The 24,364-nt window shown below is 35.2% G+C and overlaps 2 protein-coding genes across 3 annotated transcripts in view; one reads left to right on the top strand and one right to left on the bottom strand.

Moving 5' to 3' along the window:
- Window positions 1-19,043, bottom strand: part of LOC115875982 — a 65,037-nt gene extending 45,994 nt beyond the window's left edge. For both annotated transcript variants that reach the window (XM_030891623.1, XM_030891622.1), the window contains exons 1-7: window positions 18,977-19,043; window positions 18,647-18,924; window positions 16,981-17,409; window positions 14,843-15,058; window positions 12,961-13,206; window positions 6,072-6,264; window positions 4,058-4,344 (exon numbers count right to left, since the gene is read on the bottom strand). In XM_030891623.1, the coding sequence (XP_030747483.1) occupies window positions 4,058-4,344; window positions 6,072-6,264; window positions 12,961-13,206; window positions 14,843-15,058; window positions 16,981-17,409; window positions 18,647-18,924; window positions 18,977-18,981 (1,654 nt within the window). In that variant the 5' untranslated portion in view covers window positions 18,982-19,043. The remainder of the gene's footprint in view (window positions 1-4,057; window positions 4,345-6,071; window positions 6,265-12,960; window positions 13,207-14,842; window positions 15,059-16,980; window positions 17,410-18,646; window positions 18,925-18,976) is intronic.
- Window positions 19,044-19,067: 24 nt separating this feature from the next.
- The window catches only part of LOC115875983, a 73,589-nt gene continuing 68,292 nt past the window's right edge, over window positions 19,068-24,364 (top strand). The window contains exons 1-3 of the mRNA XM_030891624.1: window positions 19,068-19,166; window positions 19,227-19,418; window positions 21,332-21,527. Of these exons, the coding sequence (XP_030747484.1) occupies window positions 19,153-19,166; window positions 19,227-19,418; window positions 21,332-21,527 (402 nt within the window). The 5' untranslated portion in view covers window positions 19,068-19,152. The remainder of the gene's footprint in view (window positions 19,167-19,226; window positions 19,419-21,331; window positions 21,528-24,364) is intronic.

Raw genomic sequence — 24,364 nt, forward strand, 5'->3', positions numbered from 1 at the left:
ATATTTTCAGAAAACCAGTCTTGTCAAGGATCTATATTGCGACTACAAAAAGTAAAGATTTGCATTCAAATCTTATAACTTAATTATGCGTTTTTTTGTTGGTTCAAGTTTATCTCTTTTTTTGAGAAACACCCTGTATACCGGGTCGTCTCAAAAATGGCCCACCCCTACAACTTTTTTATTTTTTCAGATAAAAAACGAGATTTGGTATGTTAGTATATGACATAAATTAGGATTGATTGACGTGTTCAATTGTTTTGGGCCACTTCCTGTTTCACCGGAAATTATGACAACTTTAGATTTTTAAATGGCATCCTCGGTATATTTTTATTTTATTCGATAGAAAATATCACTCTGAATAAAATGACATATCATATACCAACTTTTGATATTTTCGCTTAAAAAATCGTATTTTAAATTTCTATGTCGAGTGCCATATGGCTGTGTTAAAAACACTAATTTTAAATCAAGAGTTCTGGGAAAAATGGATTTGATTGTCTGATGTTTTTGTGCTTTGTTCTGGCCAGTTAAAAGATGCCCAAATCGTATTTTTAATTATATTATAATTTTTTCAAAGAAACAAGGGTGGCTCATCAGCGTATTTGGAAAAAGCATTTTTTAATGAATAATTTGGTACCATACGCTTGGTATTTTTTTTGTTTCGTTTCTTTGACCTGGTATACTATATATTTTTTTTCTTTTTATTCTTGGCTTTAGGTCGTTGGGGTTGCAAAGATTATTGCAATGGATTTTGTTCATTATTTTATTTTTATGACGACGCGACGTTTCGACAGTATATGTCTTTTTTAAGTCTCTGGAACGTAGATTTCTACAGAATTAAAATTGTTAAAAACTGGACAAAAGCACAATAACACATATTAAACATGAGTAGACATCGGCTATTGAAACGATGAATATGTTTTATACAAAACGGTCTGCGAGAAAAAAACGTGCTATACACTAAAGTGTGATGTCCCTAAACAATGAAAATAATAGTTTTAATATGTGTTATTGTGCTTTTGTCCAGTTTTTAACAATTTTAATTCTGTAGGAATCTACGTTCAAGAGACTTGAAAGACATATACCTACTGTCGAAACGCTGTCATAAAAATAAAGTTATGAACAAAATCCAGTAACATCTTTGGAACCCCAACGACCTAAAGCGAAGAATAAAGAGAAAAAAATTGGTCAAGTGCAAGTCGGACTCGCACACGAAGGGTTCCGTACCATTCATTATCTATACAACATTAGACACTATATTATTATAAACTTTTTTTCCTATTTAGCTGAAATTTTGAATGCGCGTATAAGTAATTTAAAAAAAATGAAGAAACACATTACTAAAAATTGTATTAATCAATAATAAATATGTAAAAAGTAAAAATAATTATGTAAAAATATGAAAAATTAAAAAAAAACGATTAAAAAAAAGTCGCCTTGACTAGGATTCGCACCTGCCTTACTACGGCTCCAACGTCATAGCAGCGTAAAGTCCTAACGCTTTAACCACGCGGCCACCGAGGACTTGAAAGATTCTATGTAAAATTCTTACTTAAAAGATAATGTTTAGTGAAAGTACTTTTTTATTTATAAACATTTATTTAATTTTGTTTTTAATATTTGTTCTTATAGCGGCAACATAGATACATTATCTGTAAAAATTTCAACTGTCTAGCAATAACGGTTCATAAGATAGACCTTTGTGACAGACGGACGGACAGCGAAGTCTTAGTAATAGGATTCCCGTTTTTACCCTTTGGGTACGGAACCCTAAAACCCATACAGCACACTTCGCCCCAGGGACGTACATTTTATGTCCATTTTACGTCGGTACGTCCCGGGACCAATTAGGGACGTACTATTTACGTACATTGTAGGACTTCACTACGGACGTACATGCGAGTACGTACTATGTACGTATCTTGAAAATTTTTGACAACGCATTACAAAATGTTATTTAATTTTAATATCATGACTGGATTATTTTGGTCAGATATACCCAATAATAATGAATGAACTGAATCAGTGGATCTTTTCTAGGCTAACGTTAATTCAAGTCACTCTAACCTACCTCTACTTCTTTTATTAATAAATCTAACCCGACCGCTATAAAATATGATTTCCTAAATTATCCAATGACCATAATGCATGACAGCCTTTGAAGAAATCTGATGGGTTAAAATGCAATATAATATGCAATCAAGCCTAACAGGAAAATTATGCAGTCCTATGTTTAAATTTCCCGTTAAGTTATTCGTTCACATTGGAGTCTTATCGGAATCGGAAGTCGGGCGGTTTCTAATGGCGTTTTCGATTGGCAGAGCTAGTGCGCACGTGCGCACTCAGTGTATTTCCATCTTTTATTAATCAACGTAAAAAATAAAAACAACAATACACCGAGTGCGCACCTACTCCGATCCAGATTTCGATTGTGTTGTGTAAGTGTAAGTGGGTGTCATGTGTCATGGTGGCCGTAGGTTGTTTGGCTTCCGCCTTGTTTTCTTTTGTCGTTGCCTTCGTTGCTCGTTGTTTCAAGGTAAGTTAAAGTGTAATAATATAATGTAGCGCAAAGATACTTCTAGCAAATATTACAAAAGGGCAAAAGTTCAAATTAAGCGGTTTGAAAGAGCTCTTCAAGAGGCTCCATGCCCTAATCAAAATAGACAGCCTGCTTCATTTAATCAGGCATCTTTCCTTCAATCTTGTAATGATCAACATACCACATCAGATGTTTCAGTTCTTGATTTACAGTCTGAAGATTATCTGCCACATCTTATCAATAGCGAAACTGAAACAGATAACCCTCGAGATAACTTATGTTGTGTATTTCAAAGTGGGGAATCATCAGATGAATTACATGACACTGCCATATCTAATGTGACTATTTCACCTAGCACAGTCACAACCTCGAATGATTGAGAATCGGCTCATTCAATTTTTTCAAAACAGAGGCAAGCATTAGATATTTGAATACTTAGTTTTCTTTTTGTATTTTTTAGTTAGAAGCAGTTCGAGAATAAAAAAAAAATAAAATATCCATCAACATCCAATAAAAGACGCTAGAGGAGCGCTAAGGGTGTACTTGCCGGACCGAAGCCAGACTCACGGGTGTATCAAGACATAAGGGATGACCCTGTACCTGAGTTTTTATATTAATAAATATTTTAAGCTGACTTCCATTGAATGATTTCTAATTAAATTCCTAGGTCGTATACGTCATTGAAAAATGTACGTCCATAGTACGTAAATTGTATGTCCATAGTACGTACATTTTTCTTGCAGTGCAGTGGCGAAAAACCCATAAGGATTTTTTTTTGGATAGATGAATCCGCCACATAGGTATAGACATTTTTTACGTACATTGTACGTACTTTCGATCATTTTACACCCAGTTTTGGTCCGGAACAAAACATAAAATGTACGTATATGCGACGTACATAGTACGTACTTTACCACATCCCACGGACGTACCGGGGACGTACAAAGCGTGGGAAAATGTACGTCTCTAGTACGTACATAGTACGTACATGTACGTACTTGTACGTACCAGGGACCTGACGTTCGTCCCAACATTACGTCCCAGGTACGTACATAGTAGGTATCGTGGCTGTATGGGAAAACACTTGGTATTTTGAGTCAAATTGTCGTTATGAACCGCATGTTACTATTTCAAATAAATCATATGCGAATATAGCAAAAGTTGACATATGATATGTTATTCTATGCTTTGTTGACATGTGTTGACATATGAGTGTTATTTTCTATCGAATAATGTAGAAATATACCGAAGGCGCCATATAAAAACCAAAGGTTGTAGTAATTTCCGGTGAAACAGGAAGTGATTGAAAACAATTGAATACATCAATCAATCCTAATTTATGTCATACACTAACATACAAAATCCCGTTTTTTATTTGAAAAAATAAAAAAGTAATAGGGGGGTGAGTCACTTTTGAACGCACATGGTATAGATGTAAAATCAAACTCAGAACAGTTTTTTCTGATAAGGTATTTTTTTAGTTATATTTTTTTATCGCGCAGTAAATAGAATACCTACCTTTTCCATTTTGATCTCTTTCATTCGGATCAAACATGTAGTAAAGTCCGTCCTCTATCCAGACAGCCAGAATTAGCGGACCAAGAATTATGCAACAGTCGTGTACGGTTAACATTTCATCCAAAGCCGGACCGAGATCCAAAACGTCATAATCTTGACTGTGCAGCTGACCGACCAGAGCGTACTCCTCGATGTTAGGGATGAAATATTTGCCCTCGTATTCCAGTCTTTTCGAGAAATTGGACAGACGCAAACTGTGCGTTCTTGGAATATTAATCATAGCATTTCTGTAATAAAAGTAATTAATTAATTTACTAATTTGAAAATGAAAGAGAGAAAATTTAGAATAATTATAGATTCTGTCATTACTTTAAATCATAATGTATTTTTTGTGAAAGCGTTTCGAAATTGACAGTTTTTGATATTTATTTGAGATTCGAAATTACATTGTTTTAGGCACTAGCATCTAAAAGTGACACTTGTTTAGGCACTAGTGCCTAAAAGTAAAAAATGAAACGTTAGAAACAATGAAAATATTTATTTATTATAAATCTTAAAAAGGGACAATTATTTAAGTTATTAAAGTGAATACAAGAGGCATCCAACTTTTCGTCTCTAAGAGAAATGCAAGTTGTAGGAGTCGGAATAAGTAAATTTCTTGTACTGGCAATGCTGGTAGCTTCTGCTTCTACGTAAGCTGCTTTTAATTTCTTATTTGGCGTATCTTTCTGTCCCATGATTCTTTTTGCTATTTCGGTTTTCTGTTCAATTGAATTTTCAATGTAACCTTCATCAACAATGTCGCTTTAAAACAACGCTTTAAAACTGTTATGTCCGCTCTTGAATCTGCCAGCATTCTTACAGAGCTGCGCCGGAAACAATGACCAGTGTATTCAATGGCGTTGGAGAGTCCAAGAAATTCCGCTATCTTTTTTGGCATACCCCCAATTATATTGATTCTAACTGGCAAGGTATACCATTGATTTTTTTCGATACGTCAAGAAAAATCGCTGATGTGTCACACTGAGTGGTCGAAGTTTTGCGTACTTACGAAATACATGTAAGAAATTGATACCATCTATTGGTCCCTCAGTAATTGTAAACACTCTTGGAAAATGATTTTTAGTATTTGGAATCTTCACACTAATAAATGACTGACAATCTTTAATGGCACGGTTAAAAACGCGATTTCTTCCCTCCTATATGTTCCAAATACTCCAACGATTAAGACAACTTTAGCTAACAGGAATTCTTTGTCATCGGCTTCTTTCATAAAGCGTTCAATTTCCAGTTTTGTAAATACTTTTGATTTCTTTGCCTGATATCCGGAAGCTTTTTTTTTAAAAATGCAATGTTTGTGAATTTGCTAATATCTACGTTTCTGTTCAGGTAAATCATGGTGCGGAGCATCGAATATTTCTCCACAGAGTTGACGGCTTTATGGTAGTGGATACCTTCAGGAAATAGGCTAGCAATACCTTTTCTGTGAAATTCTCAACATGTTTTTCTTTGACCCAGATTTGTCATACAGGTATGGAAGAAAAGTTATTACTCTTCAAACCAGTTAAAAATATGTAGGTGGCGCCCCATACAAGTAGGAGTCATATTGACATCAAAATCAAATTTTTCATGTCAAAAATCTCCCAGACAACAATTTTCATCCAAATATTGACGTTACTTCAGAAATTATTTGGAAACGATCGAAATAAAAATTCGAAATAAAAAAATACACTATATCTCCGAAACTAAGCATTTTAGGACATACATTTATATAAACATTTTTACTTATTTTTATCTGCAGAATATACTGCCGAAGTTTCCGGAATACAGTTCGGACCACCCTGTATAATACATCCATTCTCCCATTCTCACTCTAAGATCATATTATGTCTGACTCGTAGTCAGACATGTGATCAGGACATGAATCAGATATTTTTGTTTGATTCATGTGCTGATCCATACGTGCTAAAAATATAAAGTAATTGAAGTGGTAAAAAATATACAGTAAAAATACCTGAATAAAATGTCTCCATGCTCTAAAATGCTGTTTACGATTCTCGGAATCCAGTGTTTCGATTTGCACAACCTAAGCATAACGAGCGCCGACATAGCATTGCCCATAGATTGTCTTCCCTCATATTTGGAGAATTCTGGATTAGTTTGACAAGTATTTCCTCTTAAAATACCTACTCTTGATGGCACTAATTCTAGAATAGGTATAAAAACGATGAGTGATATGCTGCTAGGATAACAGAATAGCAAATTTGATATATCTATGATCCAGAAGAAATAAGCTGTTAAATATAAACTACTTGTTTGATAATCAAACTGCAATATGAAATGCATATCGTCAAAACCTGGTAACTTAAATTTGTCGATTTTTAGATATATATACTCGATACCAATTAAACTTTTAGTTACGTAATCGAGGGCGCGATTTTTAAATTCATTGTTACTAACCATGGACATATTCGGCGCCGAGCTGACTAACTGGAATTTAAATTTCCCGCTGGAAATTTAGATGGCAGCTCTGCTGTAAAAAATGTCAAGTTGACATATTTATTTATTTATTTCCTGAAATTTTCATTCGTTTTGACACTTTCGTTTTGTATTACGAGTTTCTGGTTTAAATTAATTATTGTGTTGTGATAACCTTAAATATGTTTACTAGTAGACCTAGCAGTCGAACATTGTTCTTTTTAGAACCTCTTTTAGTGCTAAGTGGTATAAGATAATATCTAAGCTTAAAATCCGTAAAAAGGAGGTCTGTTAAGGAGGTGAGTTTTGTTGATGTAAATAATAACTGTTTATATATTTGAAATTAATTTATTTTTGGTTCCAAAAATATTTTGATTAAAAGAAAATATGTAAAAGTGGGCAACGCTGTGCCGATCAAGCTTAATCACGTGACTAAAAGTTTATTTAATATGAACTACCTACATTGTTGGTGCCGTGACGTCCTTGTAGCTCCAAGTGAAGCTAGTGTCGTCCGCAAAAAGACATATTTTACCACTGATGTTTATACACTACTGGCAAAGGAATATTAGCAATAGGAGGTTTTCAATGCGATAAAAAAAGATGGTAAGGCTGCAAAATACACTGCAGTGCAACAGAGACGGATAAAGTGTCTTTTCCCTACCATCGTATAGGGGAAGTGATCATAGAAGTGATACGGCGAGAGAGCCCCTGCGAGAGGGGGCGCCGGGCGGGTCTTTAAGACGCTTGTGTGGGGGCTACCGCCTACTAATAGAACAGAATCGAAAAAATAGAAACAGGACGGACAGTGTTGCCATTCAATTAAATCGAAATTATGTTGGCTTGTCAAAATCCTAAATCTTCTAATCCCATTATCTTGCCTACTTAATGAAATATTAAATAAAGTACGAAACAATTTTACGAATGTTTTCTCTAGGCACATAACTTCTTTCTAAAACGAAAAGTAACATGCAAAACTTTGATATCATTTCTAAAATAGCAAGTGCAATTCTATGAAATGGCAATACTGTACGATCTTCCTAGCAGTCGCCCCGACACAGTCGGTCGGCGGCGGCGCTTCACAAAGCCGCGGCTGTGACAAAGGAATTAGGCCGAAAAAAACTTTATAAGGAGTAGACGAACAGGGTTGCCGGGTTTGTTAGATTATAATTCCATACGAGAACAAAATTCTCGGTAGATCTTCAACAAAAATTAAAAGTACAGAAACGAAATAAAATATAATATTTAAGTCCAAAATTAGCATTCCTATGTGTCGTAATAATAGATCACTCAAATAAAATACAAATATAATAAATATAACAAGAATTAGAAATAGCTAGGTATATTATTTGATATTAAAAAAAAATATTGAATTAAATAATATTAATATATTAATAAAAACATATAAAACTATAACAAGTAGGGATAGCAGTCACAAATTAGTGTAGCAGTCACTTTTTACCTTTGTACAAATTTTGATCAGTGATATCTAAAATTAATTTCATTTCAATGGGAAAGCTGTAGCAACTCTCAACTCTTTTTTCATATTAATAAATTTTTTTGACGGGAAAATCACTAAATATTGTCCGAATTTAGGTTGTTTCTTAACTTAAATTTTGTTTTTGTTTACATTTTTTGGGGGAAAATATGGGTTCAACTTTAGTAGATGAATGAAATAAAATCTTTTCAAAAGATATCAACTTCTTCGGGCATGCCGCCAATCCCGCGCCTAATAAGGAGTAATAAGGATTTTTAGGAATATCTCTGTAACTCTGCAACTAGACAGAACGATGACCTGTATGTCTGTTATTACTAAATAAAATTTAATGAAACAATAATAAAGTCAGATTATATAGATTCCAACGCGGCAGTCGCTTAATTTTTAGTCAAATAAGTCAGCTTTTTAAAAGTGCTTCTATTGTAAAAACTAAAGACGCAGTTGAATATATCGTTGGGTTTTTCTTTAAATCGGTAGATCGGTAGCTTACAGACGAAACCGGTAGACCTGGCAACTCTGTGATGAACTGACGGGAGTGGAATAGCGAGTGCGGAGGCGCGGGAAGGGAAATAATATAATGGCGATAAATAAAGGGCAGGGAGATGGGTATCATGAGTGGTTGGGAGGTGGCGGAATTTCCAAAATTTGTTATCTTATTGGAGTTTGTCTAAGTAGACAGTCGTAGTGGAAGTGGAAACGGGGAAGTTGTTGTCCATCTCTGTTTAAGCATAGACTTTTTATAGGCGTCTCATTCCAATGCATGTAATTCCTATGCCTAGAGATCCATTGCCGGGCCTGTATTAGCAATGTCGTTAATAAAAAGAAGAAAAAAAATAGGGCCTAGTACTGAGCCTTGGGGTACTCCACATTCTATTGGCTTGCTAGTAGACAACGTGGTATCCACCCTCACAAGTTGACTTCTGTTGCTCAGATACGACTTAAACCATTCGAGAGATGTTCCCCTGAACCCATAGTGCTGCAGTTTATTAATTAGGATCTTATGATTTACACAGTCGAACGCCTTAGAAAAATCACAGAAAATTGTTGCTGTAGAATGATGGCTACTTATGGTGTGCAATTCTAGCTCGCCTCCACGTGGTGCACCCTGGGTTACGCTAAAAAGCTAATGCGATTTGGCAGCCAGACCATCATATCTGATCTCCTGACATTTAAACACATGGAATCCAACAATTTCAATTGTCCTTCTGAGGACTGCTTGACAAGAGATCTCGGAGATATATACCGAATCTGCCAGATAAATATAGAAAGCATTAGTAAACCAAAATGCCAAACTCTCTCGAAAATTCTCAGAGAGTATAAAATTGACTTAGTGCTTGTCCAGGAATCTCATCTAGCGGATGAAGACCAAGCTCGATCCAGAGCTATAATCCCCGGCTATGACATAATTGGCATTACTTACCATCACATTTACGGCCTAATAACATATGCTCGCAACGATATTGAAGACGTAAAGTTAATATCTACTTCCAGCAAAGATGACATCTACTCGATCGCTGTTAAAATGGGCGAAACGCATATAATAAATATATACAAACCCCCCGCAACAGCATGGCCACGCCATATTCTCGATACCTTCCCCTGTCCAGCTATTTATGCAGGCGACTTTAACAGTCACCATACCAGCTGGAAATATAACCATAATAAAGCACTCGTCGAGTGGGCTGAAGTGCATAGACTCCACTTAGTATTTGATGCAAAGGACAGAGCATCTTTCAGATCTGCTGCGTGGAATAGAGAATTCAATGCGGACTTAACATTTGTGACTTGCGATGATAAAGGGCAACCGATCAATATAGCCAGAAAGGTACTTGATGATTTTCCCAAAAGCCAGCACCGTCCCATATTGCTTGAGGTGGGCACTCAAATACCTGTTATAAGATCGCTCCCCAGACCAAGATGGAACTTCAGAAAAGCCAATTGGAGTCAGTATAAGGAGGAACTTGAGAACTGCATAGGTAGAATTCCTCCCAAGTATAATAACTACCATAGGTTTACCGGACTTCTTAAATCAATTGCTAAAAAACATATACCTAGAGGTTACCGAAAAGAATATATTCCAGGCTGGAATTCACATAGCGAAAATCTGTACAAAAATTTCCTGCGCAGCAAAGACCCTGAAATTGGAGACGAACTTCTTCATTCTCTTGACGCAGCCCGCAGGACTAGGTGGATCGAAACAACTAGAAGTCTGAATTTTCAGCATTCCAGTAGAAAGGCTTGGAGTCTCCTTAAAAAGTTAGGTGCTAGTAATCCGGTGAAACGCGAGGACCCTGAAGTCAGCCCAAACCAGATCGCTAACAGAATAGTCTCACTATCTAGAGCTCCTAGAGACCGAGAGCACACAATGAAAATTAAAAGGGAACTACGCAATTTAAAGGCCAATAGCACCGAAGAATGCCACCTTTCTAGACCTTTCGATAGAGAAGAGCTAACGGAAGCCCTAACGAATATTAAAACGGGAAAAGCGCCGGGGTTTGATGGAATTCATAACGAATTTCTCATTAATACAGGACCAAATGTAAGACAATGGTTGGCAAATTTCTTTACCGATATATTAAATAATAGTGCGATCCCTAAAGACATGAAAAAAGTAAAAATAGTTTCTGTCCTAAAGCCTGGCAAACCTAAAGATAGCCCAGAAAGTTATAGACCCATTTCCCTTCTTAGCTCTTGCTATAAACTCCTAGAAAGGCTAATTTTGGAAAGAATAGTGGGAAAAGTAAACAACTGTGTGCCAGCATATCAAGCAGGATTTCGACCAAATCGTAGCTGTACAGACCAGGTAATGAGCCTTACAACACATATTGAGGCTGGTTTCCAAAGAGGACTGAAAACATCAGCAGTATTTGTTGACCTGACTGCTGCCTATGACACAGTGTGGCGGCACGGCTTGCTGTATAAGTTCCTGCGAATAGTTCGAAATATAAAATTAGCCAAGTTACTTAACACAATGCTGTGCGACAGACTTTTCCAAGTTAAAGACGTTACAAAACGGATTGCCACAAGGTTCCGTACTTGCTCCAGTTTTATTTAATTTATATATATAGGACATGCCAGTAACGCAGTCTAAAAAATTTGCTTACGCTGATGACTTAGCTTTGGTAGTGAGTAATAAAAGCATGGAAGCTACTGAACAGACCCTAACCAACGATTTGGAGATTTTGGGTGATTTTTATCGTAAATGGAGACTAACACCAAACCCCAGCAAAACAGAAAGCACCTGCTTCCACCTAAATAATAAACTAGCTAACAGGGAGCTAACAATATCATTTAATGGTGCTATTCTCCGACATAATCCAACTCCAAAATACCTAGGAATCACACTGGATAGAACTTTGTCCTACAAGGCGCATATAACCAACACCGCAGCAAAAGTACGGACAAGAAATAATATTATTGGAAAACTATGTGGCACAACATGGGGTGCGACAGCAGAAACCCTCCGAACATCGGCCCTAGGTCTTGTCTACAGCGCTGCAGAATATGGTGCACCTATCTGGCTAAATAGTAGACATGTGCACAAACTTGATACAGAGCTTAATAACACTATGCGCATTATTTCTAGCTGTATCAAGTCTACACCAACATATTGGCTCCCAACGTTGTCCTGTATTGCGCCACCACACTTAAGAAGGAAAGACGCATTACTCCGGGAATATAATAAATTGTCAGCCAACGAACTCCATCCTATACATGAGGATGTGACTGATGCATCCCTGTCTAGACTGAAGTCTCGCCGACTCGTAATTAAAACTGCTCGGGAATTGCAGGAAGATAATTTTGGGGTAATTCACAAATGGACCGAGATATGGTCTGAGTCCACTCCACCCAACATCCATCTGAATCTTCCTGTCAATTGTAAACCGAAGGGCTTTGAGGCATCTCGCCAAATATGGAAAACAGCCAACAGGATCCGTACAGGCCACGGCCGATGTGCCGACCTCCTGCATAAATGGGGAAAACTAGCGACTCCTCAACGTGATTGCGGATGCGCTTGTCAGACTATGGCGCACATTGTGTCCGAGAGATCGAAGGCCTGGATATAGCGCTGTAAAGTTTTTATATTAATATCTGTTTTGTTCTGTTTTTTATATGTTACTTTTTATATTTTATATATACATAATTGTTTTTTATCTATACCACTGTCAGTGTATATATTTTGTTTATAATTTTAAGTGTTTTACATATTTGTCTATATTTTTTTGGTTGAGTATATTTATACATATTACTTTTATAGTATCATGTGTTCGCCATACCATAAATAAGGTGGCTACTTAGGCTGGAGTAAACTTTATTAAGGAGGGAAAACATAGCGTCATTTGTGGACTTGTTGCTTAGAAATCCAAATTGATGTTCAGTAAGTATTTTGTACTTAAACAGAAAAGATACCAGCCTTCTCTTAACCAACCTTTGACCAAATGATCTTAGATAGCGTTGGAAGGAGTGCAATTGGGCTATAGTTAGAAGCTTGATCTTTGTCTCCCCCTTTATACAGAGGAATGATTATTGCCGTCTTAAGACATTTTGGAATGACATGTTTGTTAAAGTAGTTAGGTGATTAAGAGTGCTTTCTGGCAGATTCGAAAACATTTTTAAAGTTAGCCCGTCGGTCCCAGGTGAGGATTTGTTTTTGGTGGTATTAATTGTACTGCGAAGCTCTTATAAAATAAAATAAATAAAATAAAATAATCTTTATTACATGCACAAACAAAGAGTACATATAAAGGTGGAAAGTACCGTAAAGGGTATTTTAATAACCACCATGTCTCTTCTAAAACTACGGGCGAAAAAAAGAAACTGTGTAATTATCATTAGAGAGATATGAAAGTGGATCACGAGAAGGACATATGGTATTAGTTAACAAATCGCAAACCAAACCAAACCAAAGTAAGTATTGTCTTATACTAACCTGTGTAATAAGTCAATTTGGCATGCTCGCCTTTGAGATATGTCGGAACCGGAATCGGATACCGACAGACATCATTTTTTTGAATTGGACCTTCTGCGAGAAAGGATGGTCGTCTGCTGGCTGGAAACTCACCAGTTACATAGGGCGATAGTTCCATAATTTGAATTTCTTTCGGATCCTTCTCTTCTTTATCTGCCATCACGTATTTTTCCAGCGCTTCGTGTTTCACATTTGGTGGTGGTGGTACTAATAAATTACAAATAGAATAAAAAATGTCTATATCTATGTGGCGGATTCATCTCTCCAAAAATATCCTTTATTATGTTTTATTATTTTTTTTCTCGCAGTGCAATGGGGGCGAAATACCCATAAAGGATTTTTTTGGAGATACATATAGAATATATTTTTATTTCAATACTGCTTTGCTATATAGAACTAAATGACATATGTTTATACACCTTGCAATTTGCAGACCGACCAGGCCATAATTGCAAACGACAAAGATGACATGGAATATATGGTGCGGAAAATAATTGAAGAATATGCTAAATGGGATCTCACAGTAAATACAGAAAAAAAACGAAATACCTTCCAATTGGAGCCAATACAGAAAATCTTATTTTGGACAATAATATTGAAATCTGGGCATGTGAAAATTACAGGTACTTGGGTTCGATATTTACAGGAGATGGAACGGACGATATAGAAATAAACAACAGGGTAATACAGGCATGAAGAGTTCTCAGATGCATAAATGGCATTCTATGGAGCGCTGAAATTACAAAGAACAGGAAATATAATATATACGAGACACTAGTTAAAAGTATATTATTCTATGGATGTGAAACATGGCGACTCACTGAAAGGAATAAAAGGAAATTAGAGACAACAGAAATGGACGCGATTGGAAAAGCAATGAGAATTTCACGGAGGGATAAAATCAGAAATGAAGACATTAGACGACAGATGGAAATAGAGGAAACAATAGTAAATTATATAGAACAAAAACAATTAATATGGTACGGCCACGTTCAGAGAATGCACAATGAAAGAATTCCAAAACAAGTAATTCATTGGATACCACCTGGTAATCTGGTAAACGAAAGAGGGGACGTTCCAAAAAGACATGGATGGAAGGAATAAGAAGGTCGATGAGCGAGAAAAATCTGACAGAAGATCAATGGGAAAATCGCACAGTGTGGAAGTTAAGCATCGGACAACGTCCTAGGACGTTCTGACCCGAATTTATATAGTATATTATATACTACTTCGCTATTATGACATAATATAATACAATATATAGGTTTTTTAGAAATGTGATTATTATATGTCGAACAAAATTGTAATACAAAGTTTTAATATCAATCTGGTTTTGACACATAATAGTGAAACCATGAGCATTTTTTTGTACCTGACAATAATAATTGTCACGTCACTCGCGGACTAGGTCCAGCGCCCACGGTGTGACTGTTTGGTGACATAAGTTGCAAATCAGTTGCGGACTGTTTGCGCACACGAATCGATTCAATCGTGACTAGTTTACAAACTAGTCAAAATGCAACGCTAAAACGCAAACTGCTACCGCTGGAAATGGTCGCTAACAACAGATCTGCGACTGATTGCAAACTAGTCCCGTTTGAATCGATTCGTGTGCGGCTTCACATTATTATACGCTCCCGAGGTTGCAAACCAGTTGTAAGTTGTAAGCGTAACTGATTTGCAACTTTTGTCACAGTACAGTTGCACCGTGGGTGATGAGCCTTACACATATAAATAATTATTAATTACAATTAAATATTAATATTATTTAGAATATATTTGATTTATCCAGAGTAAATAAATAAATAAATAAAAAGATTAACAAAACCATATTAAAACTTACTATCATCTTCAATTACTTCGGAATAAAATTGATCTTGTGGTGCCAGTTCTTCAAACGTCTCTGGCGGTGTTGTATTGACATGAACTATCCTAGCGATACCGCACGGAATTACGTTAAACTTTGTGTATGGTTCTTTGACGACAGGAAAATTTTTATAAAGATAATTTGTTAGAGATTCCAGCTTTTTAAAGCGGCCAAGAAACGACAGCCCTGCACCTGGTAAATAAAAAAATATATTTCATATTTTCAAAATATCTAGGTACTTACTGTATTTTATTATACAGGGTGAGTCTTAAATTAGTGCAAATATTTAGTGAGGTGGTATATTTCTACCCTAGGAACACGTCTATGAGTTTTTTTCGTAAAAAAAAAGATGTTGAAAATCGTGTATTTTCTTTTAAAGTTTCCTGTATATTTCAGGAAACTTTTTAGAACTGCCCGTTCACCGCAAATTTTTTTTTAGTAATATATATTTTTCTAATTATTCAACCGAAAATAACATATTTCTTTAAAAACACTAAATTGCATTTTGCTTGGCTCCAATTAAAATGGACAAAACTGGGTTTTCCCGTATAGTCTTCAAATGATGTTGTTTTGGAATTTATGGATTTATATGAAAATAAGACCTTCATATGGATGGCTAAACATAAAGAACATAGAGATCGTATTTCAGTGTACAGTAAAAGAACTTAAAAAGAAAAAAGAATCGCTAGCAACGACAATTTCGGGACGACCGGTATCCATCGATGCGACTATAGTGTTTACTTGCCAAGGATACAATCACAGATCATACAGATTATAAACTTTGTTTTTTCTTTATAGTTTTTCGTGGTTCTAATTTTCGGAATCGGGTACTAGTTAGGTTACTAGTTTGCGCACCTAGCACGCCCACTTATGGCCTCTAAAATTGCGCATAGGGCCTGACCGGCATAGTTATTAGATAGATATCGGAAAACCGAATAGCGTCATGCAGTATTTACGCGTACCTTATCATGGTTACGATATGCGCTAGTCAATTTTTAACGCAACACCCGCTAATAACGTTACCGCCTGACGATTTGCGGATCAATTACACCAAGGGCTATTTCTAAATAACGTTTAAAAATTGCTTAAATGGGCATGTGTGGGTACATTTGACAACCGGGGCCGGCCGGCGAGATCTTTTATTTTAGGTTATGTTTCAATTGTTTTGAATTATTACTTTAGTTTTATTAGGTAATTTGATATTTAAGTAGCTGAGATTAGTTTTAATTAAATAAATATGGCCCAAAATATGGATTCCACCTCTTCCAATATTAAAGAACCTATAAAGAGGCTTAGGTTTACAGCAGATGACGACTTAGCCCTTCTAAGAGAATTTGTTTCTTGTTGTCCTAAACCCACTGGCAGACGTTGAACAATGAAGCACTGGAGATAAGCACTTTAGCCCTTTAGTTTTAAAATACCTAGTAAACAAAACAATTTCAAAGTTTTAAATTCAAAGTTAGGTTAAGTTTAAATAGCGGACGCGACGCGAACATAATTTTTTCCGATCCGATAACTATAAATGAAGAGAGTTAATACCACCTCACGTTATTCGGTTTAGCGATATCTCTCTATTACGCTGTTTATTGTAATTTTACGCGAGTTTATTTTTGCGCACAGGAAATTTTACTCGTTTGTACATCGTCATAAAAAACAATTTTCGTACCACGAATTAGGGATAAGATTTTTATCTGTATACATATAGTATACCTAATCTGTGATACAATGTTTGTGCTGGCGTACCTACTTGTTGAAATGGACACGTTGCGCGTCGTGTGAGCGCGAGCGCGAGCGCCACACTTGCCGATGTTGTTTACAAAGTGGGGACTGGTGGGGACACTTGCCAAGTACACAAATATTGGCGTACTTGCCAAGTAGACGAGTCGTGAGAGTGCGCCTTGAGATTTTGTTAGTTTTTTTAGATTTTGTTAGTTTGAAAAAATAATTATACTAGAATCGGGACTACTAGTGTCACCCTCTACTAGTGTCGCCCTACTAGCCCCCAAATGTCAACCAAGCAGATCCGAAACGAACTTTCCGACAAGTGATTTTATTTTTAACCTGAAATAATTTTAAATATTTACGTTATCGATATATCTAAAATAAATAGGTACCTGGAATACCAGTCCACAAGTTACCAACATCGTCGTGTTCTTCAGGATCGAAAAAGTAATATACTCCATCTTTTACCCAAATCGCGACATATTTTTCTTTTATATAAAATATACCAGAATCATGTTTCTTCAGAAATGGTTGTAATGTACTACTAATCATTTCTTTCGCTTTTTCTTCACTTGTTGATATCAGTTCCATCGATATCTTCTCGTTCGGGCTAACAAAAAGAGTGATTTTATCGTTGCCCAGGAAAAATGACGTGTGCACTTTTTCCGGCGGTATTTCTATTAGACACTTGTCTCCTTGCTGAGTACTGCGAACGTATATTTCGTCACCTCTTATAATAATTTCGTCTAGTATTTGCGGAGTCCAATCTGCCATTTTATAGAGGTTCGAATAAACACAGGCAATAGCTGAATTACATGCACCTAGAAAAAAATGCCTTTATATTTTTGAGGATATAAGCACAATATAAGATTAAATCTTGAATGAATATCCAATTTAGACATTCAGTTTTATTATTCTTATTCTCATGTTTTATACTGTCATTTCTTTCGGTAGTACATCTAGAGATTGAGTCTGGGAAGATTTCGACAGTCGATTACAGAAAAAAAGCAGATAATGTCCATACCAATCCATTTATTTAACTAAAAAAATGTCTAATATTTTTTAAGTTAACTATGGATGGGTTTTTATATCAATCCGTCTTGCGTCATCTCTTGTTGTTTTTAACCAGTTTTATTTGTTTATTTAAAAAATGAACAAACATATTTCAATATTAATAATAAATATACGGACGCCGATGTGTATGAACTCGACTTAAGATTTTTGAGAGTAGTTGTCAAATTCTTGCCAGGTTATAGTTATAATTTTGTGTCAAATTATGTCAAATAGAAATGATAAATATTTGAATTTTGGACTGTGTTATTACGTATGTTTCGTGTTTTTTAAAATTAAGTATAATATTTTGTTTTATTTTTGTTTTGTTTTGTTATTTATTCCTTTGCAATATTTTTTTTTTTTATTTTTCCATATATTTTTTTTTTGGTATGTGATGTAGCACACACACAGAATCTTTAACTTTGAGAAAGACAGATAGCCTGATCATAAAATTTTTAGTCGTATGATATCTTTGCCAAATTTATAAAAACTGTAATATAAACCTATAAGCAATACCAAATGTACTTTTAGTTATGTCACTGAGTGCGCGATTATTAAATTCATTGTTGCCAACCATGGACATATTCTGCACCGGGCTGACTAACTGGAATTGAAATTTCCCGCTGGGATTTAGGTGGTAGCTCAGCTGTAAAATGTCAAGCTGACTTTGAACGAGAAAGCGGTAGTAATGGCCCATTATGTCCCTTAAGTGTTGTCAAGAAGGTGAGTTTTGTTCATGCAAATAATAACTATTTATAATTAATTTATTTTTATTTCCGAAAATATCTTGATTATAAGAAAATATGTAATAGTCGGCAACGATGTGCCGGTCAAGGTTACGTGATTAAAAGTTTATTTGGTGTGATCTATATTTTTGTAAATATTAATTTGCTGCAAATATGAGTAGGCAAAATTTACGTTAGAACCAAAAGTCTTATTTTTATGGAAAAGTACTATTTTGTCAAAGATTTTTTAGAATCTAACAAAATGAAATAAAATGGATACCTTGGTATCCGTTAGATTTGAAACTAAATCTTTTGTGAAATTGACTGAAGTGACCAACTAGGATTCCTGCATCGTCGTGTATGTCAAATTTATTCCAGACCTTTTTCAGTGTGGAGATGGCTAATTTTTGCGATATGCCCTCCGGTTTTTTGTATTTGGGTTCTGGCTTTGGTGGCTTCTTCCTTTTTTCAGGCGGTATCCATTTTTTAGTCGGAACAGGAGGATAGTCGATCACAGGTTTGGGTTTTGGCTTGGCTTTGTATTTTTTCTTTGCAACACTAAAGTGAAATATAAAAAATTTTGTTTGAGATTTAGTAACGATTGTCTTACCCCATTTTTTATGATATTTTTATTTTAGTATACAAAGAATTTTGTACTACAATTTTGACTTTTATGGCTTAACAATTAAAATTATGACACTGACATAATTACAAATGTAGCAAAATTGATGAGTTTCAAATTCTGTGTTTCAAATTTTCAAATTTTGTATTGTGAAATAGCCAACTATGGAAAATCCAAGGTAGGGTTACTGAGATGTAGAACATAAAGCATATTTTTTTTAACAAGGACTATTTTAAAGTGAAGCAGATAAGAAAACGGAAGACGAAAAACTAGAAGAAAAATTTCATCCATTTATTCAACGCGATCGAAAATGGCCGGATCCCGTAAAGATTCAAAAGAAAAGGGATAGAATTGTGATTAATAAAAAACCGTTAGAAGTCATTCCAGAAAAGCATAGTATCGTTAGTGCTAAAATTATTCCGTCGGTGGGGTAAGTTATATTATACTTGGCTTCCCTGTAATAGGGGGATTAACACTAATAACCATTTTATGCAAATAATATACCGTATGATCGAAAAAAAACGGCGTCCAGTTGGCTTAGAAATGACGATCGATGACATTTCCCATATAATTTTACATTTAAAATGACAGCGATCTTCATTTCATAGCCATCGCTGACGCCGTTTTTATTCGATCATACGGTACTTATAGATGATAACTTAGTTAATAAAGGTAAATAATAAGAAAGTGACACCGCTGCCGGCACCGCGCCGCGCCGCCCTGTTCGCTTTACTGGTTGCCGGCTCTGGTTCTCGAACGGCGAAAAAAAAAAGCTATAGGTAGTTCTGCAAGAGTTGCTGTGGCTCCGTGACTGAGGCCATTGCTTCGTAAACGAGAGGTCGGTGGTTCAAATCTCACGCCGGACCATTTATTTTTTAAAAAAAGCTGTAAATATTTAATAGCAATGAAAATACGGATTGCGTTGGTTTCACTCTTTTTGCTGAGGTTAGATTGATTATTTGGTGGGGTTAGTTACGTTGGTTAATTGGTGGGGTTGATTGCGTTGGTTAGGGTAGCTACTTGGTGGATTTGGTTTGGTTTTTACTAATTTACATTTGTTTAGCGTTGGTTGGTGGCCGGCCGTAGCGCAAACAGTAGTGTGTCGATCTGCGGTGCGAGAGATGGGATGGCACTGGGTTCGATCCTCAGCCAGTACGGTCGCTTTATTTATTTTAATAAAAATATTGATTCATCTAAATAGAGCGACCAGCGAGCCGCCATCTCAAGGAAGGCAATGGCAAACCACCTTGAGTATATTTGCCTTGTAAGTACAGCCTCTCAAATAGTGCCGTTCGGATTCGGCGATAAACTGTAGGTCCCATGTACTTGTGAAACACTAATGACACACATCACAAGTATATGCGAGAGGTAGCCGACGCTCTGTATAGAGTGTAGCACTGTAAGAAGAAGCGTTGGTTAGTCTATGGGATAAGTTGTTGGCATTTTTAAGGACAAACTTGGTCGATTAAATCAGTCCTGAATAGCTTACAGTTTTTAAACAGAATTAACCGGTCTAATTTGTCCATAAAATCGTTAGTGATCTTTAGTTTCGTGTTATCAATTTTAACGCCACTGCAATCCTTGTTGGCATGCGAGGAAATGAATATATGCTTTAAAATTTGACGAACGTACGTCTTATTGGTTAGTTTACAGTTATTGGTCATAGATGGCTACACAATGCTACACATTTTTATGGTCAATGACTAAAGAATACAAGGACAAATAGCACCCGAGACCAAACTGTGACCATTCTTCCAAACAGTGCTGTGGCACATATTTTTCTTAACATAGCCGCTTGAAGCGATATTTATATTTTTGATAAATGTTTTCACTACGCCTGTGATGTATCTGGTGGTATCATACTAATTAATTACGAAAAAAACGCATTAAAATGTTAACAAAAGGTACAAAACTAGTATCGACGTATAGCACATATCAAGTACATATAATCAGAAAAATAATTATTGAATTCAATAAAAAAAACGCTAAAAAGGTCTAGTGGTCTGTTTATTTCCCTATAAATCGTAAATCCTGGCTCATTCTTATCATTGCGCCTTTTACACTTGAAAACTGATCAAATTACCATTGTAATACAGTTTATACAAAGTTCACTATACACAACCAAGTATTAAAAATCCCTACAATTGTTGCTGATGGCCAGCCGATGACTCATTCGTTATGTCCAAAAAAAATGGCGTCTAAGGTCACAAATTCTGCTGCAGCCCGTATATGGGCGTTCCATGTCCTTGTATTCTTTAGTCATTGTTTATGGTCAAGTTCTGTACAATCAAAAATTTTCTTGTGGCAACTCTGAGTCGAATGGCTTAAATTCTCACTTTTTAGGACTCGCTTAGATCTTCAATATGTTACCCAGCCATTATATGAAGAAGGACAACCGAGACCAAAGTACGTTGTTCGAAAAACAAAAAAGCAGAAAGAGTATATGGAGAAACACCGAGCGTACACTTACAAAAAGTTTTGTAAATATGAAACCGTTAAGATAGCCGAACCCATTCCTTCGAGAAAGCTTGCCAAACAAGTACTTTATTTCAAAATATTTATACATACTACAAAATTCAGTAATATACTGTCATATAACGAGTATTTCTCAAAAGTGTCTCACCTCTAAAACTTTTTTAATCCTTCAGATACAAAAATGAAATTTGGTATGTTAGTACTCGTATGTGACATAAATCCGGATTGATGGATGTATGCAATTAGTATCAAAGGGTATCAGTTACTTCCTGTTTCACGGGAAACGACTACAACTTTCGATTTTTAAATAATATTACCCTAGGTATCTTTTTACTTTATTGTATTTCTAATCGTAACTCAATTTTTCCAAATCGAACCAGGGTGCCTCTTTAGCATATTTGGAAAAAGCATTTTTTCTATACTTGGTTATTTCATAAAACACTGGAAATAGTAGAAGAATATATTATATATTTGGAACAACTAATATACAGCTCCGAATCTCCACCAGAAATCAACAGAAGAATTACGGTAGCATGGAGTACTTATGGAAGAAACTCAATCATATTCAAATCTAGAATGCAACTCTATTTAAACAAGAAAACATTCAACCAATGTGTACTACCAGTCATGACCTATGCATGCCAAACCTGGGCACTTAACGGACATCATAAGAAAACTGCACATCGCACAACATTCAATGGAACGAAAAAGAAACAGGTAAAGATGTCATCCACAGAGTCAAATCCCTCAAATGGCAATGGGCAGGACACCTGGCAAGTAGAACGAACCACAGATGGACCACAAAAATTACAGCATGGTTTCCACAAGGAATTAAGGGACCTAGAAGAAGACCGAATCTGAGATGGGACCATGATATTAGGAAATTAGCAGGGATAACTTGGGCCCGCATAGCTAACAATACACATAATTGGAAATGGTTGAATAAGCTGAAAATGATGATGATCATGACTTGGTATTTCGCGTCAAATTGTCGCTAAATTTTGTCGTGAAAAATTTAAAAAGCAATAGGGTGGTAATTTTTTCGGGGAAACAGGAAGTGACCGAAGTAATTGAATACGTATTTCAATCTTTTAGAAAGATTAAGACTGTATTCCGTTGCAAAACCAGGCGGAGTTTGATACGGAACGGTTTGGTAAAATACTGGAAATGTCAAATATTGCCGTTTTCTAAATTTCAATACCTTTATTATAAAATTTATTTTTTATGCGTTTTTAATGTACCTATTCTCTGCTTTTACGTTTGCTTCTTCTTTTCAATGGTGCTTAATATTGAAAAGTACTTTATTAATAAACTGTTAAACTCGTTAGACAGCTCAAGTGAAGATTTGCAGGTCCAATATTAAAACAGATCAATAATAAATAAACAAATCTAATCAACATTTATATTTTTATAGCTTAAAAACATTCACGATTACTGGATGTCTTGTTGTTCATGTTTTCTTTAAATGTTCCTGACTTTAAGAAACAATGGCTGCATGATAAGTTTAAATGGTCCTAAAAAGTAATTCTATTTAGTTAATGAAATTTATTTACCTTTACTGCCTACCTTCATTGCTTTTGGATGTAAATACAAAATATTATAACAAATTTTAGAAATTGAATGAGAATTTTTCTCGAACTTTTAATATTTGCTTTATTTCTGCCACATAAATGACATTAACTGACAAACAAAACCAGAAAAACCAGCCCATAGATAAAAGAAAATAATCTTCTATTAAGATAGATATGAAACTTAATAGTAAAATTTTGGGTCAAAGCGCCCCTCCGTGTTCTTAGTAGAGACTACGTTTAACCCAGCGCCTTCGCCTTTTCTGCTGTAAATATTTTTTATGTTTATATTTGATTTCAAAGGATTTAGTTTTAAAGTTACACTGATATATTAGTATATCAGAGTAACTTTAATAAAACATAAGAATATATATATTTTACAGTTTATTAAATATAAATTTTGACTACAAGGTAGAAAGTAAATCACAATATTTGATGAAACTTATAAGTACCTATACCATTTCTACAGTTAATTAATAATAAAATTATTTCTGACTATGATATTTAAAATTTAGATGGATAGAATATTAAAAAACATACCGGTATTTGCAGACGCAGGCCCAAATTCAATAAAAACCAAAATTTTTCCTGCAAAAATCGGGCTTTTTTCACAGAAAAGGTATTTTTTGATTTATCAACAATCATTGTCAAGTTGACAATATACAGAGTGTTTTCTAATTAGTCTAAAAAATTGTGGTGTGATTCCTCATGTGTTCTTAAAACAATTTTTATATAACCATTGGGTCTAAAGTACTTCCTTTCTAATCTACAGGGTGTTAAAAATTAAAAAAAAATCGATATTTTGCTTAACATAAATGGTACACTACTGATTTTTTAAAGAAAATATATTTTTTTCTTGGCTGGTCATTCTTTTTCAACAAAATTGATCTTTTGAGTTTTTCTTGTTCATCAAACAGTTGCCGAGAAAAAAATAAATATACTTATTAAGAGCCCGCCTTAAGCCGTTTTCTAACGATTTTTTTAGATTAATTAGGAAACACCCTGTATATGCATATTACAGGCAACCAAATAAACTAGTAACCTCTAAAAATTATTTTTCCTACCTCTAGCGACATACCGTGTTTTTAGTGAGTACTAAATTGTTTTATCAAAATTTCACCATATAAGTTTCCAGGCAATGAACCAGCCTTCCCGCGCTAGTTAGTTTGGTGACAATTATGATAGATATTTTTCCGGAACCGTGTTTCGTTGTAATCTTTGGTTGTAATAAAACTTTCAGAAAACCGATAGAAACGGAACATAAAACCATAACCAAGGTAAGCAACGGAATACAGCCTTAAAGAAACTATAAGGGTAAGCCACTTTTGAAAAA

This window comes from Sitophilus oryzae, unplaced genomic scaffold (genome assembly GCF_002938485.1).
Source record: "Sitophilus oryzae breed Bouriz unplaced genomic scaffold, Soryzae_2.0 scaffold_1396_pilon_pilon, whole genome shotgun sequence".
NCBI lineage: Eukaryota > Metazoa > Arthropoda > Insecta > Coleoptera > Curculionidae > Sitophilus > Sitophilus oryzae.